The sequence below is a fragment of the Trichoplusia ni genome, chromosome 3 (assembly GCF_003590095.1).
Source record: "Trichoplusia ni isolate ovarian cell line Hi5 chromosome 3, tn1, whole genome shotgun sequence".
Lineage (NCBI taxonomy): Eukaryota > Metazoa > Arthropoda > Insecta > Lepidoptera > Noctuidae > Trichoplusia > Trichoplusia ni.
Genome location: NC_039480.1, coordinates 372,507 through 391,683, shown reverse-complemented (window position 1 = coordinate 391,683; position 19,177 = coordinate 372,507). Strand labels below are relative to the sequence as shown.

Genomic DNA, 19,177 nt, shown 5'->3' with positions numbered 1-19,177 from the left:
CTGTCCCGAAAAAGTATGTCGACGAAGTGATCAGCCAATACTAGAGGACTCATTTATGCGACGACGCTTTCTGTGAGCCCCAGAAATACGAATGATATTACTGGGATGCACTGTAGGTATTTTTTATTTAAAAAAAAAGCCATCTCCTGCTGTGTACAGATTTCCACCTAAAAAAAAATATTAATAAGGAGAGAACTACTGTCCTCTATCAATATAGGAGTGTTCTTAAGCTCATTCCTATGGTCTTTGCTACATCCTAAATGTACCACAAAATTTTCTCCTTTCAATTTATCAATTACTATCAACCCTGCACCTTCACAAGGACAATCAAGTATAGCTCAGCACACATATATGCTACAATGGCTCACTAATCCCAAACACAGAGGTAGTGTAAACACACATACTCCATTAAACCAGCTTGAACTGGTCAACACATACTCACTATACTGAGCTTCCCACCTGGTATTGCGTTACATATAATAAAATGTTTTTGCATTGTGGGAAAGTGATTCAATTATGCAATTAATGTAAGCAAGTGTGGGCTGATGTGCAATGTTCAAGATATTTTTTTAATGCTGTTTTTTGTTTCTTCATTAAAATGGCAACTTTTTAATAAGAGATATCATAAAGATACCCAAAAAAAAATTATAAATTGGTAGTATACAGTTTTTTTTTATTATTATATGTATAGGTACTACTTCCTGGCAGAGGCATTGGTACTTAGTGCCTAACATGAAAGTAGTGACTCACTAAGCAACCCTTTGTCTTATACTTAAACAAAAAGGTTGCTAAGCTATCTAGTTGTTTATACTAAAAAACAACTGACAACAATTAAATTAAAAGCACTATTGTTATTGCCTTTAAGTAATTGTATCTACCAGGAAACCATAAACTTGCCATGTTTACGGTGACAGTAACTGCAGTGGATGAGACAAACAATTGAAGTAATTGTCTTTTTACTAAGTGCTAATACAAACAATAAAATACTTTAAAAAATATATAACCATTAATTAATTGTCTAATAATGTTAAAAAAATGTACATGCTTTAATTAATAAACTTAAATTTATTTATTTCAGTTTATTAAAGCAAGCAACTAGTTACAAAATATGTTACAGATTTACAAGATACATTAATGGAAATTATATTAGCAACAGATACATTATAAAACCCGAAGGAAATGAAGGAATACGATACGCCAAGCTGACGACAAGCGAAAAGTAACTATTGTTTTACTGTAAGGCACTTACGGCCAGATGGAAGACCGAAAGCAAAACGAATTAAACTCGTAAAATCGATTCGTTATGAGAAGACTGAAAATATTATCTTAACAATGCACTCGTAGTACTTATAGAACTTAAAAAAATAAATTGGCTCATTGCCCTAATTTGAGATATCGCGCGTAAACGATTTGTCTTCAAAGTTAGGATTAATAACAAATAATAATAATTACATATCAAAGATTGACTTAAAAATGTTAATTTAGAACGTAGCAAACATTACTGGGTGAAATTAGCTTACCGGTTGTGATATAATTGGAAATGATCGTCGTGAAAGTGGCTCGGCAAACAGTGTCGTGTGCTCTCGTGGCTCTCCCATAGCAAAGTAATAACTGCTGATAAGTGACTAGTTAAAGTTAAAAATCTAGCAGGGATCAAAGTATCGGCACCTCTCATGCCGAATTATTAATATTTTCCACCAATTTCAGAACCAGTCGAGCATTAACTTCAAAACGTGCACAAAAGTCGCGTTTCGATTATGCCTCAGCTGTTCACTTCACTCATTTGTTATTTAAGCAGTATTTTACTCTTTTTAACATAATAGCGATGTAGCTTGTGTAAAAGAGATCGAATCATTTTAATGTTGAATATAGGTAATAACTGGAATGATTTGTTGCGGAAGACCCTGGTTGGTTGCCAAGTGAACTGACATTGTCAAATCGTTTTTAAACTTTTCTGCGCTTTCGTAATTCCGCTTTAAAAACGCTGGACATCGGTACACCGACCTGATCTTGAAAAGTTGAAACTTTATTACTTTTCTGTAGTTTAAATATTTGATGACCGAAGGCTCTTAAGAAGACTCTTAGAAAAAAAAATATTTTCTGGCTGAGATGATGTCTTGGATCATTATGTTAGCTATCAAATATATCGGAAATTCATTTTGATTTAATAGCTACTACGACCTCGTGTTTACGCTACGCTAAATGCTACCAACATGCATATTATTTGATCATCGAGTATAGTTTTGACAAAATTATTTGTACGAACTTCTGAACGCGGGCATCAGATTGCCGGGCGGTGTTGATGTTGTCAGTGTCATTTTTACACAAATAAAATAAATAAATTGAAAAAGTTGCATTTTTTGATAAATAACTGTTGGTTTCGGTTAAATTTTCAAGATATTATAAATGAAGCTGTTAAAACCCAGTTGGGTCAATCACGATGGTAATTATACGTGATGTTTGTGTTATGCTAGAGTACCTAAGCGTTCGTGAGGAACTGCTGGTAAATGTGTGCATTTTTCCAGATAAACCTATATTTTCCGTTGATATACATCCTACGGGGAAGAGATTTGCTACCGGAGGCCAAGGTGGAGACTCCGGCCGAGTCGTGGTCTGGAACTTAAACCCCGTTTTGTTTGAGGCAGTAGAGGTGGACCCAAACATTCCCAAAATGCTTTGTCAAATGGATAACCACTTAGGTTAGTTACTTGACGCCATGTATCAATCCTTTACTACATTTTACCCATGAAAAACAATGTGATAACTGATAATATTTACTTTTAATTTGCTGTGTTCTTTTGTCTGTCTGTATCATTACACTATACTACTATAATATCTCTTTGCGTCTGAATAGCTGACAATAATGACTTCTACCTACCACTATTACCTTTTAGCATGTGTAAACTGTGTCCGATGGAGCAATGGTGGCAAGTATTTGGCTTCTGGTGGTGATGACAGACTGGTGATGGTGTGGGGCCTCAGCGTGGCAGCCATTGGTACTCCCGGCAAGCACAAGGCTGAGACTTGGAGATGTTTGGCTACATTGAGAGGTCATGCAGGTGAGTATGTTTGTAATGAACTATTTTTTCATTATAATGCTCCTAATGCAGTTTATTTTAGTCTACTCTGAATTAAAAACAAAATTATTCTAGTTTTAGTTATGAATGAAATATCTAATATCTGAACCAGTTGACTGTTTTTGTTTTGAAATTGAACAAGGTGTGACCAACAATGAGATGAAAGTGAATAATATTTCGAACTCAAAATAATACAGCAAAATCATTGAGTCTAAAACTACTTTGTCAACAGGTGATGTGTTGGACCTAGCATGGTCACCGCTAGATAAGTGGCTAGCAAGCTGCAGTGTGGACAACACAATAATTATCTGGAATGCAGAGAAGTTTCCAGAAATGGTGTGCGTCTTAAACGGACACACGGGACTTGTGAAAGGTGTTGCTTGGGACCCTGTGAGTAGACTTTTTAGCTTGAAAAGCTGTTTAATGAGTATTGGAATATTTACAAATAAAAAATGCGAGAAAAAAATACCTTAAGCAACAAAAATAAAAAAAATCCTAGGTATGCCAGCTACTTCGTTCACATGGACTTAGTCCAGTGTGTTTTCTAAATATATTTTGAAACAAATTGATGAACAATGTAAATTTCCAAATAATTTTGGGCGCTCCAGGCAAATAACTTATGTATTTATCAACCTATTGAAATGAAACAAACACAAAATTTTAATTGCTGACCACAATACGTAAGAGGAAAACCGCGGTTCTGCGCGTACAACTAGCTATTGTTGAGTTCATTGGGCAAAACCGCAACCACAAACAGAAAAAAAAGTCGGCTTTGTTTGTAGACCACTCAACATCATTATTTAAAAATGAATATTCAAATTCCAGATGACACTTCCTGTGAGTTTATTTTACGTAAACATGTGTATTACTTACTGACAGAAATAATTTTAAAGCTCCCAGAAATTATTGACGACCTCCGTGGTCGAGTGGCGTACGCACCGGTTTCAAGGTGTCGCTAGCTCTGAGGTCCCGGGTTCGATCCCCGGTCGGGTCAATGTAAAAATTCACATTTCTACATTGTCTCGGGTCTGGGTGTTTGTGGTACCTTCGTTGTATCTGAATTCCATAACACAAGTGCTTCAGCAACTTACTTTGGGTTCAGAACAATGTATGTGATGTTGTCCGCATTTATTTATTTTATTTTTATTAACATTTAAAATTATAAAAAAATAGTGTTTTATAATGGGTACTGGTTTTTTATTCCAGGTGGGAAAATATCTAGCATCTCAATCTGATGACAAGTCTCTGAGGGTATGGAAAACCGCAGACTGGGCACAGGAAGTTATTATCACTGAACCATTTGAGGAGTGTGGAGGTATTGTACTGCTTATTATATAATTATATACTTTAATAAAACACTATAGTATTGCAGAATCAAAATTTTACTATTTATAAAGTTTCACACTTCATTTAATTCATGGCCTGTAGATGAATCATCGAAAACATATTTTTTCCTTTTTCGTATTATTATCCTTTATGGCATCTCCAATCGTCGGTCTTTTACATATATTTGCTTTATTTGTTTCTATTATATTATACTGAAGATAATTAAACTTTATACTTCTGTCTCATCATATCATCCTCCCTGTCCAGGCACGACTCACGTGTTGCGCCTGTCGTGGTCCCCTGACGGGCAGTACGTGCTGTCGGCCCACGCTATGAACGGCGGCGGCCCCACCGCGCAGGTCGTGGAGCGGGACGGATGGCGCTGCGACAAGGACTTCGTGGGACACAGGAAGGCTGTCACCTGCGCTGTGAGTACCAATATGTGGAATGATGACTATATAAGAATTTAAAAAAAACCCTTTTGAACAAAAAGAAAAATTGAAAGCCTAATTTTGACAAACCTGTTGACATGACACACCCAGAATCAAAATTGATTATAGCGATAGTTCTCAAACTAAAATCCATCATTCCAATAAGCCAAGAATATGTAGGAAACTTTACATTGACATATTAAAAATTCTTATAACACTATGTTTAAAGGACTTTGTAATAAAATAATAGTATTCAACAAAAAAGTTTCCTGAGAAGATGTAGTGGTTTAAGATCTTGTGTGGCTTCACTTACCAGTGTGCTTTTTAGTAGCAAGTGATGGTGTATACATATGTGGTGGTGGTCCCCCCCTACCTACCACACTAATCTTAACTAATTTTAATCTTCCTTACTGTTTTACTGTGATAAAATGCAAAATATGTATTTAATATTTTTGAAAACCTGTCTGGCAGACTAAACATATTTATATTATAAGATCAAATATCCTATTGTCTAGAAACGAAATGTTATTACCGTTCTATTCCCAAAGATGTATGTGTATTCCAGCGCTTCAACAACAACATATTCGTGAAGGAGGGCAGGAAGTACTGCTGCGCGGCGGTGGGGTCCCGCGACCGCGCGCTCAGCATCTGGCTGACGTCGCTGAAGCGGCCGCTCGTGGTCGTGCACGACCTGTTCAGCGACAGCCTGCTCGACCTGTCCTGGAGCTCCGACGGTATGTACAGCTCCCATCATCATACTCACCTAATAATATTAAGAGTGTGCACGTGAAAGTTTGTATGTATGGGTCTATGGATGTTTGGATGTTTGTTACTCTGTCACGCGAAAATCACTGAACGGTTTTAGTCGAAACTTGCTATACAGATATTTAAAACCGGGATTAATTTATGAGGATCGTTCTTGATTTGTAGCGAGCGGGCCAGCTGGCGACACCTTTTATAACTAATCTGCCCCAGCCAATGTAGTATAGGTTTAAAATTGAAATATATTTTTTGATACAAAATCTTTACAATTTATCTTTTGAAGTAATATTCGGATATATAGCGTTTTATTGTGTTAATGGCATGTTTTGTTCCTTCAGGTTTGAACCTCTTGGCTTGTAGCTCAGATGGCACTGTGGCTTGTATACAGTTTACCAATAAGGAGATCGGAACACCACTTACATTGGATGAAAAGGTAAGCTCTTGTAACAGTCAGCAAAGAGATTATAATGTTATGATTAAATATACATATACATATTTGCTATAATTTTAAATCTTATTATGACAGTTTTTCATAAATTTTAAGCAATCTCCATGACTTATGAAGAAGAGTTGACTCCTAAATTAGATTATGGCTATAGTTTTTTTATGATACTTACTTTTCGTTCTGAATTCCATTTTCCGTACCTATATAACCGCGTAAGGATTTATGATTTTTTTTTACTTTAAGTTGATTATATTTGACTTATCAACTAAATGCTCCCATCTTTTTCCGCTTTTAGAATTCTTTTTACGAAAAAATCTACGGCAAATGTTTGGCCAATGAGTCTGGCGGGGATTTGTCCGCCAACTTGTTGGTGGAGTGTCCTGAGATACTGCTGGCTAGGGAGAAGCAGGAGGCCAAGAAGGAAGCCGCCAAAGAGGAGACCACGCCCAAGAGTGAGAAGTCACAGGTGAGCGAGACATAAGTTGAAAAGAAAGACTCTTCAAATATTGAAATAAAACGTTTTGTCGTTTTTAAGTTGTTTTTTGTAATTTCTCGACAATGTATAGTGATAGAAATAGTATGACTACAAGCTTTGATTACGCCGTTAAATGTACTCAATACTAAATCGTTTATTGCACTCCATAATTCAATCCATAATTGGCTTATAAATAATGAATAACAAGAACCAGATAAGAAAATGAATGTTATAAGTTTTCTGTATTAAATAAAACATAAAAATATACAGTTTGGAATCGTTCATAATGACACACTGATGACTTCCTAACTTGCATTCCGTCTAGTCTGAAATTCAAGTTTATTTTCAGTCCAAGATCTTATTAAGTCCATCGCCGGCGTCGTGCGGTACGTCGTCCACTCCGCTGCGGCCCATGGACCGGCAGATCGAGACCCGCACGTCGGACGGCAAGCGACGCATCACGCCCGTCTTCATACCGCTCACACACGCAGACGCCAAGTTAGTACAAGATGGACTGTTACACGTTAAAAATGTTATTATACATTGCCTTGTAGAATCTAGAAAGGTGGCGGGGAATGGTTTTTGTTAAAAGACAACCAAAGTTTCGAGAAGAAATCCAAGCGGACAAAAGCCGGTCAGAGTCGCGCTGAACACGCGCGAGCGATCACGTGGCTCTGAGTCCGATAGTTGGAGATGCCCGAGGTATTTTTAGTCGGTGGGAGTCCGAGATTTGCCCTCGGCGTGTGTTGAAGTCATAATCCCGGCAAAAAAAAATAGCAATATACTATGTAGAGCGGCATCTCGCCTCAACACCCTCAATACTTGTGGCGCCCTCTGTTGTCAGGTCGAATTGCAGCCTCGTCACCTCGTGATGAAAAATCTGGTTGGGTCTGAAATAAGGCTTATGCTGGATTTGTCAAACCGTTTATGATGATATAAAAATTCGAATCGGTAGTATCTAAATTTGACATCCATTAGATATTAATATCTTTTTTCCAGTGAGTCCCTTGGCTCACAGCCGGGTGGCACAGAGAACTGCTTCAGCACATCGTCTCAGAGCAAGTCGCGCATCAAGGTGGAAGTGAGAGATGACATCGTCATACATCCCAATGTCAGTAACCATGCCACGTCTACGCAACAAAACAACTCCAGAACCAGTGACAAGTATGTATGGCATATATGTGTGGAATATAAACATTTGAGATTAAGCCAGTCTATTAGGCTACGTTTAATTTTTTTTGTGTTATTAAAAGAAAACGTCTTCTGCAATAAGGAATTCAATACTTGTGTCTTGGGGGTTTGACAAACATAATACAATTCACTTGCATAAAGATACTTAGAACAAGCATTCATGGATCGATCCTACGATCCCCTCGTAGGAACATTGAACCCGCGGCATGTCGCGCACAGTGGATTTGGCATGATGACTTCAACCACTCAGCTATCCGTGCAGTCAAAATTAGTCTTTAGTAGTGTGTGTATAATGTTATTTCTGTGTGGGCAGTTCAGTCCGCAGCGGGCTGGACTCGCGGCTGCGCAAGCACGGCGCGGGCGCGCTGCCCGGGCCGCGCGCCGCCGAGCTGGGGGGCGGGCGCGCGCCCGGCCCCGCCCCCGGCCCCGCCCCGCCGGCCCCGCCCCGCCGCACACGCTGCCCGCGCCCGCGCTCGGCACCGCCGGGCCCGTCGTCAGGGCCGCCGGACTGCTGCGGCTACAGGTCTGACATACGTCTTTTATGTAATTACAAATTAATTAACATTTAGTGTATAATCCTCGCAAATTGCTAAATTGCAGGAACTTTGTCACATTAAAGGACAAATTACGTCATAGTGACGTAAAAAAGCAGTATTGAAAAAAGCGAGCAATAGAATTAGATTGTCAATAAACGGCACTAAAATGGCGGCCAGGCGCATTAGCAATTTGCGGGGATAATAACAGCTTTTAGAGAATGTAACAACTGATGAAGTCGTGAAGACCCTGCACAAGCAATAAATACCATTTCATTTCATCAAAAAAACCTTAAATATTTTAATGTTAATTCTCTTAAATCAAACGAAATTCAAAAGATGAAATATGAAAACAACTGAAAACCAACATGTTTGATCGTCTCGTCACATCATAATAATGATAGATCAATATTAAATCTCCTCTTATATTGCAGGTGGTAAACAAAGCATTCAACACACAGTACGGGACGCTCGCGCGCCTACAACTGTTACCAAACAACTCTGCCTCTACTGATCCTGTTTGGGAGACTTATTTAGGTAAGAACTATTGACCTGCGTGGTCGAGTGGTGTACGCACCGGTTTCAATGTGTCGGACCCTGAGGTCCCGGATTCGATTCCTGGTCGAGTCAATATAAAAATTCATATTTCTACATTGTCTCGAGTCTGGGTGTTTTGATACCTTCGTTGTATTTGAATTCCATAACACAAGTGCTTTAGCAACTTACTTTGGGTTCAGAACAATGTATGTGATGTTGTCCGCATTTATATTATTATAACATTACTATTATGTATTTTTATTACTTTGACATAAGTATGTAAATCGGGTGATATAGATTATTTGTTGACAAAAAATGATGGGTTTTTCGTAGCACGAGACATTTGTAGCAGATTGGATATAAAGCAAAAGATGATGTGTAGGAATTTATTTATAGTTTATTTTCTACAAAACGGCACTGAGTATACTTCGAAGAAGACATAACATCGAAGGCGCCGGAACTGGGTATTCTTAGCAGTGGCGAAGGGTGAATTTTCTTAGAAGGGAAGCCGGACCAACAAAAAACCTTGCCTTGCTTGTGATGCGTGAATTCCAGTTATTATGGGTTGTATCTTATATCTTGTACGATGAATTTTCTTTAGCATTCCTATTATGAACTACATGCGTATTAGCAAAAAATGATTCTATCCTATGATTTCCGAAATCATACAATGATAAACAACTACGGATATGTTTTTCGGTCTGAATCATTAAATCCCGTGTGGCTCCATAAGCTATTAGAATCTGAGAATAACAAGCAAGGAAAACAAAACATTTTATTTAATTTACATCCCCGTGAGCTAAGGATACTTGTTGTAAAAAGACCTATTAAAATGTTTGAAAAACCCATCGCCTCGTTTATAATAAAATAATCATGTCAGGGCGAGCACGGTCTAAATGAATTACATGTTTTTTATTTTCAAAACTCAACTTTGAAAAGGAAGTTTCCTCAGTCAACAAATAATCTGTCAGACAGCATTCTACGTTCACTAATGCCGCCATGCTATCGAAATTACTCTATTATAACAAATTACTACTTAAATAACAACTGCTTCTATTAAAACTACAAACTAAAACAACTTACCTAAATACCTAAGCGTGAAATAGACGACTTCCAAACAATACCACTAAACTGCATTACACTGCACTAACACGACACAAAACTATCACCAATTCACTCTAGTTTACACTACTTTACACAAATAAATAAATTTCAACAATAATACATGAACAATTCTAAATTATGATACTAATATATCGAATGAAATGCAAATGGTTTGGTGAAAAAAATATAAAGTTTGACAGATAAATGACCGCGAACCAAAAGTGAAATGAAACTATCATTCTATCTCGTTCTGGCGAACGGCGGACAGCGGACGGCGACAGAAGTTCGGTATCATTCTATCTCGTTCTGGCGTATCTCTCCGTCCCTATAACTCGAAAAATTGCGGCTTCCCTAGCTCCTAAGATTTGCTCGGTTTGTGACGTCAAGGTCACGATCGCTGCAATAGAAACTACGTACTGGATTCCTGTTTCGCCTTACGAGTTACCTTAGTCCTTACTAACGACGACCAATTGTGCGTGAGCGGGATTTATTGCGCGGTGTAAAATAGTAGGCGGATATTTCTTATAGTTATTTTTAAAAGCAATTGTTATTATGTTTATATATTATTATATTTATATATTATTATATATTATATATTTTATTGTTATTAATTTTTTTAAATGATAATGAAAAATAATAGACACTAGTATTTGCTATATTTCGAAAGGGAAGCCGGTAGGAATCGAGTTGTATGGAGCCTTCGCCACTGATTCTTAGTAAATAATTCCTAGCTAATTACATATTTCAGTGTGTTATTACATAAAAGTGATTAGACCAATGCCAATGGTATATTACAAGTGCGCCCCCCGCAGGCTCCCCGGTGTCGTGCCTGGCGTGCGACGCGCGCTGGGCGTGCGCGGCGTGCGCCGACAGCACGCTGCACGTGTGGCGCCTCGCGCGCGCCGGCGCCACGCGCGCGCTGCCGCCCATCGGTACGGAACACCACACCACTCACACAACACTCACTCATCATATCGTAATAGGCAATTGGTGCATCAGGTTTTATGCAGTACTTACTGAATTACTTTGATACTTGATTTAAACATCAGTATTTTGATTCTAGATTATCCTTTAATAGTCCCTACTATCTACTATCAAAATTTTTCAGTTCTTAAAAACCTTAAAGCACTTTAGAAACTGTTAATTACTAATCTAATGCCCCTAAATTAGCAGCATGAAAATGTATTTGCTATGATAAAAAAAACTAAGTTTAAAGAAAAACTTATACAATACAATAAGTTCATAGATAATGTATATACATATATATGCTTTAAAAGTCAGAATCGCGGGTAACCAAACGTTTCGTAAACAAACTGAATTTAATTACATACTTACATTGACTTTTATACGAAGAAATCATGTCAACGCGGTAAACTTGCGAAAGCAAATAACTAGGATGTCAGTTATAAAAGGGACAACAAAATACACTTCAAGAAACCCACAAATATCATGAAACTTTATCGTCTACAAACACAGTATCCTTGCAGCGTTAATGTCGCAAGCCGCCAAGCTGACTCTGTCAGGCGACACGCTGGCGGTGGTCACGACGTCCGCCGAGCTGGCGATGTGGGAGCTGGCCTCTGCCGCCTGCGTCATCCGCCCGCTCTGCTTCAGGGCGCTGCTCACTCCCGGCGGTGAGTCCAAATCAAAATCAAAACTCATTTATTCAAATTAGGCTATTAAGTAGCACATTTTGAACGTCAGAACAGCAGATTACATTGGACAGCACCCAGTTTTGCCCACCCTTCACCGCTTCCTAAGTGCTTTTGCTACGAAAGTGAAAACGACGAAACTCTCCAGCAGCACGCTGTCTTTCCGTTTACAATATTATTATAAAAAAATATAACAAAATAAGTGTGTAGGTGCCGTGTCAAACAAACAAATATTTGAGGTCGCGGTACCTAAGAGACTATGAACTTAAACTGTGAGCTAAACGGCCAAGGTCAGCAGACCGACCAGCCACCGAGTATCACTCGAAGTACCACCACCATTCCGCTCGCTGGGAGTCTCCCATTTAACATTCTGCTCACTTATGGTATGTGTACCACGGCAAATACCAGTACCACTTCATTCGAATGGAGGTACTCACACTTAATATTCTGCTCACCCACGGTGGAGATTACCTCTTGAAATACCACTACCACTTCGCACGTGGAATTAATCACAATTAATATTCAGGATGTAATTGAAAATATATTGTAATCAGTACTTCTATTTGTTATAATTGGGTATTTATTTGATATTTATCTTGATGATATTAAATAACATTTGGGTATATGTGCGTACAAGTTTAGCTGTGGGATTCAAGATTTTTGCTATTTCAGTTAGTATTTTCCTTAACTGTCAATTTTTTGGTGTAATCTTACGTTGTTTCTTCTATTTACAGTAACGGTAACAAATTGCTCGTTAATGGACGACGGCAACCCGATGATCGCACTCAGTAACGGCAAGAGCTATATCTACAGTAAACAACTATGTGTCTGGTAAGTAAAAATTATGATACAGTTTATTTAACTTAGTATCGACCTATTAGATTTGATAAATCAATCAAGCCATTGAAAAATGATATAAACGATCTTTTGTACACACAAAAATTTTAGATTTAAATTCAAATAAAAAATAAATTCCGTAAACGGAAAATCTAAATTCTAATTTTTGAAAAATGCCGTTACGTTAAGCGTATCTTATGGAAGGCAGTAATTACAAATCGATATATCGATACATAATTGGTATATGAATGACGGAAGGACGGACGTTATGAGTGGTTAATACAATTTGTCGTATATTTTTTTGAGAGCCATCTTTATGTTTATAGTATTAGGTTGTTTAAGTTAGTGTTGTCGTGTGTAGGGTGGTGTGGTCAGACGCGAGCGACCCGCTGTGGCGCAGCAGCGGCGGCGCCGCGCACCCGCCGCGCGCGCGACACGCGCGACACGCGCGACACGCGCCGCTCGCCAGGCCCGCGCCAGGGAACAACAGGTCACACGCACCTATACCGCATAACATATACCTACTACTCACTCATTTCCCTACATTAAACAGAGCATTAAGGACTATTTTCATTCATAAAAAAACCGTCGTTTATTGAAAAAAAAAACCTTGCATTTACTAAATCTGTTCATTGTAAAATGCCTGTATTTTACGATACCTATGAACTTTCAGTGTATCTGTGACCTGAAAATTCAAAGATCTTGCAAAATTGTTAAGATATTTTTTGCTTATTTTTAATGAATAAGATATATTTGAAATAATATGTAACCAAAAACAAATCTAGAATGTAACTTCAATCGTACTCCAAAAGCGACCGCTCGTATCTTAACACCGACTAACAGTATTTGTCCGCACAGCAGCTACAGTTCAGGCGCGGCCCGCAGCTGGCTGGAGGCTCAGGTCGCCTCGTGTCTGCATCTGAAGCTCGCTAAGGACTACCGACACTGGATCACCACGCTGTTCTCACATCTCGTCAACCACGGTAACATACTACCATCTACTTAGATAATTATTTATTTGTTATCGAAAAGTTAAAATACTGCAATTTTCGCACTAAAGAAATACCTAAGGGTGGGACTATGGAAAAGCAAAGAAAACTTTTCAGTCAAATACAGGAAACCCAGACTCAGAACAAGCAATCGTGGATCACTCAGATGCTTGTCCTAGGCGAGAATTGACATCGACCACATCGACTTCGACTCGACCAGTCTAGGCGACTGGTCGATATAGGCATTGGGTCGAATTTGGATTGGTAAATTTATTAATATATTAATATAAATAAATATTATTCTAGCCTCCCATCCCATCTACTACTGTACACTATACTTTTAACTTCATATCTATGTAATAAGTACCCACCATTTCTGTTATAGGTAACGAGGAGCAACTCCGGTCGATACTAGACGACATGCTCGGCCCCAGTCACTGCACCTCAACACCCAAGATATGGCAGTCAACAATTCTGGTAAGTTCTGTAATATCTCTTTTCAATCTTGATATGTATACATTTTCGTCACGTTATTTGCCCGTGATGGGCACCCAAAATACTTACCGATTTGAATCAAATTTGCATCTTTGATCTTTAAAGATTTGATAGCTTACATCTTAAATGACGATTTCTTTTAAGCGCTTTCAAAGAAAGGATGGTCTCAGTTCGATTGTTTGTATGTATGTTGTAACGGTGAGGGCCGCACAGGTAGGCTGTGCGGACCGTTAACCAATTAGGGAGAAAGAAAACCAGAGGTAGATCTCCAAAAAGGTCTTTAATGGTACTAGGTCCGGCTAGGTCGCGGGTTTGTGGCACAGGTAATTAAGTCCTCGCTTTTATATGAGTGAGGGGGTACCGTCCCTGGGGGGTCCACGTAGGGTGCCCGGTGAGCTGGCTGAAGCTGCACGGAAGCTGGCTGAGCGGCACGGAAGCTGGCTGAAGATGGCTGAGCGGCCCGGTGAGCGGGCTGAGGCTGGCTGAGCGGCACGGTAGCTGGCTGAAGCTGCCCAGAAGCTGGGGTCGCTGTCGTGACAACGGCCGCGGCCACCAGTAGATGCTTAGCTGCCGGCTGGAGAGCGGGACCCGCAGAAGGTAGTGGGACGGCGGTAACCCGTAGGGCGACCCCTGGAAGCGTGCATAGAGGTGCGTGGGTTAGCGGTGCCGAAGATGTTGGCCCGCATGCGATGTGGATGCTCCCCTAGTGGTCCCCAGGGCAGCACAGAGGCAGGGAAAGGGAAAGCTCACACATCGCAGCGGTTTACAAGGCAGATGGGTGCAATGACACGTGCTCAAGGCTGATGCAATAAAGTGCTTACACTATCCAGAGCTCATTTTAGCCTTTAAAGGGGTGGCAGGAGTCTAGTAACAGCTGAAGGCACACTATTGAGAACAAGGCAATGCAGCCCGCATGCATGGGATAACCTAAGACCGCGTGGTCGGCCAAGGCAAGCGAAACAGAACAAGCAGAATGGGATTAAATATGTGAAAATTAATATGAAGTAGGTTATCCCGTACACGGCACACACTTAGTTTAGCAATAAACATAGAAACTCACCCAAGATTGGGGTATAATTACATCTTAGGAGTCGTGGCAGCAGCCGCCAGTTATGGCGATCGAGAGGGAATGTGACGTAGCCTCTCACATCTTGACGTTTAGGCACTAGGGTGGACCACTGTCGCCGCGTCCATGGACAATTAGTAAGTTGGCCATAGACGCGACGTTACAATCTTTACTGGCACAGGTACTTAGGTTGTCGCTTGGCTGCATCGCAGCGGTATTATTTAAATTCAACTATAATCTAATATAATAATTTAATTTAATGAACATAATATAATCTAACACTATAATTTATTAATAATTAATTAAAGATTATAATTAATGTTTAACTAAGAATCAATACTATAATTAATTAATTAATCTCAATAATTGTTCTTATTGGTTATCCTTATAACTGATACTGTAATTATCAAAATATTTCATTAATTCTGTAAGTCTGTGTTGTAACACTCAACTGTGTAATTGGTTATAATCTAATCAGTTCCAATTGTTAACTACCACTCATCGGTTCTTGTTGTATAAAATGGGAACTCACCCAATCAATTTTATTCACCTAAGAAAAGCTGAACTTGCCTATGAAGTACTTATCAGAGGTGGAGAATCTGGCACTTGTATAGAACTTAGAAAAAAAATGAATTAATTAATAGACTTTTAACTATTTCACTTTAAATAATAACTTAAAACTTAATAAGGTTACATGTTTCAAACTAATTAACTGTAAAGAATAACTTCAACACTTACCTTAAGAAAAATGTAAACATGCTTAACTTAATTATTTAACTATAAAAAATAACTCAAACTGACTTCACCCTAAATATTTTAAACTACCTACCTCAACTAAATACTTGAATTGACAGAACTAAAACTACATTGATAATAGCTAAACATACACAATAAAAAATCTAATTCTACTATACCCACCCACTACTACTACACATAGCTACTCCTCTTATTTACACCTATTGGTCTACTCCAATAGTTTATATGATGATGGCCTACCCCATACATTGTATTACTGCATATTAAATATATACTTTGGACAAAGGCCCCACGTTGGGCGCCACTGTAACGGTGAGGGCCGCACAGGTAGGCTGTGCGGACCGTTAACCAATTAGGGAGAAAGAAAACCAGAGGTAGATCTCCAAAAAGGTCTTTAATGGTACTAGGTCCGGCTAGGTCGCGGGTTTGTGGCACAGGTAATTAAGTCCTCGCTTTTATATGAGTGAGGGGGTACCGTCCCTGGGGGGTCCACGTAGGGTGCCCGGTGAGCTGGCTGAAGCTGCACGGAAGCTGGCTGAGCGGCACGGAAGCTGGCTGAAGATGGCTGAGCGGCCCGGTGAGCGGGCTGAGGCTGGCTGAGCGGCACGGTAGCTGGCTGAAGCTGCCCAGAAGCTGGGGTCGCTGTCGTGACAACGGCCGCGGCCACCAGTAGATGCTTAGCTGCCGGCTAGAGAGCGGGACCCGCAGAAGGTAGTGGGACGGCGGTAACCCGTAGGGCGACCCCTGGAAGCGTGCATAGAGGTGCGTGGGTTAGCGGTGCCGAAGATGTTGGCCCGCATGCGATGTGGATGCTCCCCTAGTGGTCCCCAGGGCAGCACAGAGGCAGGGAAAGGGAAAGCTCACACATCGCAGCGGTTTACAAGGCAGATGGGTGCAATGACACGTGCTCAAGGCTGATGCAATAAAGTGCTTACACTATCCAGAGCTCATTTTAGCCTTTAAAGGGGTGGCAGGAGTCTAGTAACAGCTGAAGGCACACTATTGAGAACAAGGCAATGCAGCCCGCATGCATGGGATAACCTAAGACCGCGTGGTCGGCCAAGGCAAGCGAAACAGAACAAGCAGAATGGGATTAAATATGTGAAAATTAATATGAAGTAGGTTATCCCGTACACGGCACACACTTAGTTTAGCAATAAACATAGAAACTCACCCAAGATTGGGGTATAATTACATCTTAGGAGTCGTGGCAGCAGCCGCCAGTTATGGCGATCGAGAGGGAATGTGACGTAGCCTCTCACATCTTGACGTTTAGGCACTAGGGTGGACCACTGTCGCCGCGTCCATGGACAATTAGTAAGTTGGCCATAGACGCGACGTTACAATGTTTGTCCGCGATTATTTCGCTTTTGGCTGAACCATTTTGGATGCGATTGTCAGAAGAGTATTTGTTGTTTGTATTTTTATCATAAATCGGAACAAAGCTTTGCACGTCATTGAGTGTTCATGTACATGTTTATCATCAAATTTTCATTATATTTCAGGGTATCAGAAAACACGATTTATTAGAAGAGATGCTTTCCCTCCTAGTTCGGCAGCTGCGCTGGCAGCGATTGTACGCGGAGTACTCCGACCAGCTCAATGACATCAAGAACAGTGGCGCCGTCGTCAACGGTCACTGATACACAGACACAGTGCGAAAATATGCGCTTATATAACATACATTGAAACTGGAACTAGTGATTAATGTTTCCTAGTAAATACGGTGACCAAAATCGTGTTTTTAGTTTCGTATATAGCTTAAATAAGGTTGAATATGTAAAAAAAAATGTATATGTAAAAGTTATGAATTGTATGACCTTATTCTATTTGTGGTTGATTGTAAAATTGTCTTCGTATTAATTCATGAGTTGTGATTTTGTAATTGTGTTTGGATGAACTGCAAACAATTTTTTTTTGTTGTCGAGTTGTATTTCAGAATGAGAAATCGGTCGTGCTTACTCACATTTGACTCGCCTGATGGTCTAGTGGTCCAGAGGTCATGGGTTTGATTCCCACTCAGGATATGTGTTTGCGTGATGAGCCTGATCATTTATAAGATGTATTTATTTATGTAAGTATGTTTATCGTTTGTCTAGAACTCATAATGCAAGCTTTGCTTATATTGAGACTAGATTTGAATAAAAAATATTACTATAAAGTCGTCAAAAGTGATAAAAATTTTAGCATGCAAGCAAGTATTGATAAAAAATATTGTTTACAGTAGATCTCGAACACTCGTTGTGAATATTATTACTTTAAAGCAATAAATGTGTTTTGTGTATTAGATTTGTGAACAATTCCGCCTCACTCAGTCTTGTATGTCAAGTTTAGTTTTTATGTTTACTACCATTATTTATTAATATAAAAATTATTTAGTTTAGGCAGTAACATAAGTCCCTAATTTTACCCCAGCATAAAGTAATTAAACTGCGAATTCTTTTTACTTTTACATTATTTTATTTTGAAACAAAAACTGTTGATTTGAATTGCATACACTGAAGGATCAAAAATAATTGTTGTGAATGATCATCGTATTAACTTGTTTGGTCTAGTCAAATTGGTTCACTGTCTAAAGTATTACATAATTTAGTGATTAATTATAATTAATATTTTAGCAATTATAACCGTAACCAAATTTAGTGATCACAGACTAATTGACTTATATCTTCCTTTTTTATCTAGCCCCCTGTGTCCCACTGCTGGGCAAAGGCCTCCCCCCAATTCTTCCAAGATTCTCTATTCTGGGCCTCATGGATATACATATATCTTCCTTACAATATTGAAAATGAATAATAGTTTGTGACATCTATGCATCATCCTTGAAAGTAATCAAATCTTTTAGGCTTTGAAAAATGTGACGGTAATTAGCGGCTGAATTTATTTAAATACCTTTGTAATTTTTCAATATTTTCTTTTGGAATGGGTTCATGTATATTATTGTAGATAATAATATTCTAATTCAATACAAGAAATGAAATAATGTGCTATGTAAAAACAATTTAGGAATTATGAAATTAAAGACGACTTATTTCTATGAAATAATTCGAATGTGTTGTAAATCAGATAATATATGTGAAGAATATATATTCTCATGTTTAATAGTAGTATAAGTTTTGTAAATAACGGCTTGCTACTGCCAATTTGTAATATTATATAATGAATTAATCAAGTTATTGTAAAAACAACAAATAGATTCTTGTGTAATTGACGATATAGATACAAGTTCCATTTTTATTTGTTTGTCTTATCAGTGTGAATTTTTACTTTTACATAATGATGTACTGCAACGGTAAACCTATTTGGTATGTTTTTATAGGAAAAAAGATTTAAGTTGTTTTTTAACCCAACATGTATCTTTATTTAAAAAATACTAGATTGTCATTTGTGTCTATAATCGTCATAGTATGGTGCCAATTACATAGTTATGTATATTAGCCGACAGAACTGCACAGCAAGACTGTTTTGTAGAGTTTTAGCAATAAACATGTATTTCCTGTA

The 19,177-nt window shown here is 38.8% G+C and overlaps 2 protein-coding genes across 3 annotated transcripts in view; one reads left to right on the top strand and one right to left on the bottom strand.

Moving 5' to 3' along the window:
- LOC113508768 (solute carrier family 2, facilitated glucose transporter member 1-like) overlaps positions 1-1,936 on the bottom strand; it is a 22,250-nt gene extending 20,314 nt beyond the window's left edge. Inside the window, exon 1 of one of the 2 annotated variants that reach the window (XM_026891855.1) lies at positions 1,521-1,936. In XM_026891855.1, the coding sequence (XP_026747656.1) occupies positions 1,521-1,598 (78 nt within the window). In that variant the 5' untranslated portion in view covers positions 1,599-1,936. The remainder of the gene's footprint in view (positions 1-1,520) is intronic. The other variant, XM_026891858.1, reaches the window with a different exon arrangement.
- The window catches only part of LOC113508766 (protein HIRA homolog), a 27,353-nt gene extending 8,176 nt beyond the window's left edge, over positions 1-19,177 (top strand). The window contains 20 exon segments of the mRNA XM_026891851.1: positions 2,526-2,699; positions 2,895-3,059; positions 3,310-3,467; positions 4,284-4,392; positions 4,671-4,831; positions 5,400-5,568; positions 5,935-6,029; positions 6,337-6,507; positions 6,866-7,014; positions 7,516-7,680; positions 8,021-8,159; positions 8,162-8,230; positions 8,675-8,777; positions 10,694-10,813; positions 11,369-11,515; positions 12,268-12,364; positions 12,732-12,860; positions 13,229-13,353; positions 13,745-13,836; positions 17,182-19,177. Of these exon segments, the coding sequence (XP_026747652.1) occupies positions 2,526-2,699; positions 2,895-3,059; positions 3,310-3,467; positions 4,284-4,392; positions 4,671-4,831; positions 5,400-5,568; positions 5,935-6,029; positions 6,337-6,507; positions 6,866-7,014; positions 7,516-7,680; positions 8,021-8,159; positions 8,162-8,230; positions 8,675-8,777; positions 10,694-10,813; positions 11,369-11,515; positions 12,268-12,364; positions 12,732-12,860; positions 13,229-13,353; positions 13,745-13,836; positions 17,182-17,319 (2,675 nt within the window). The 3' untranslated portion in view covers positions 17,320-19,177.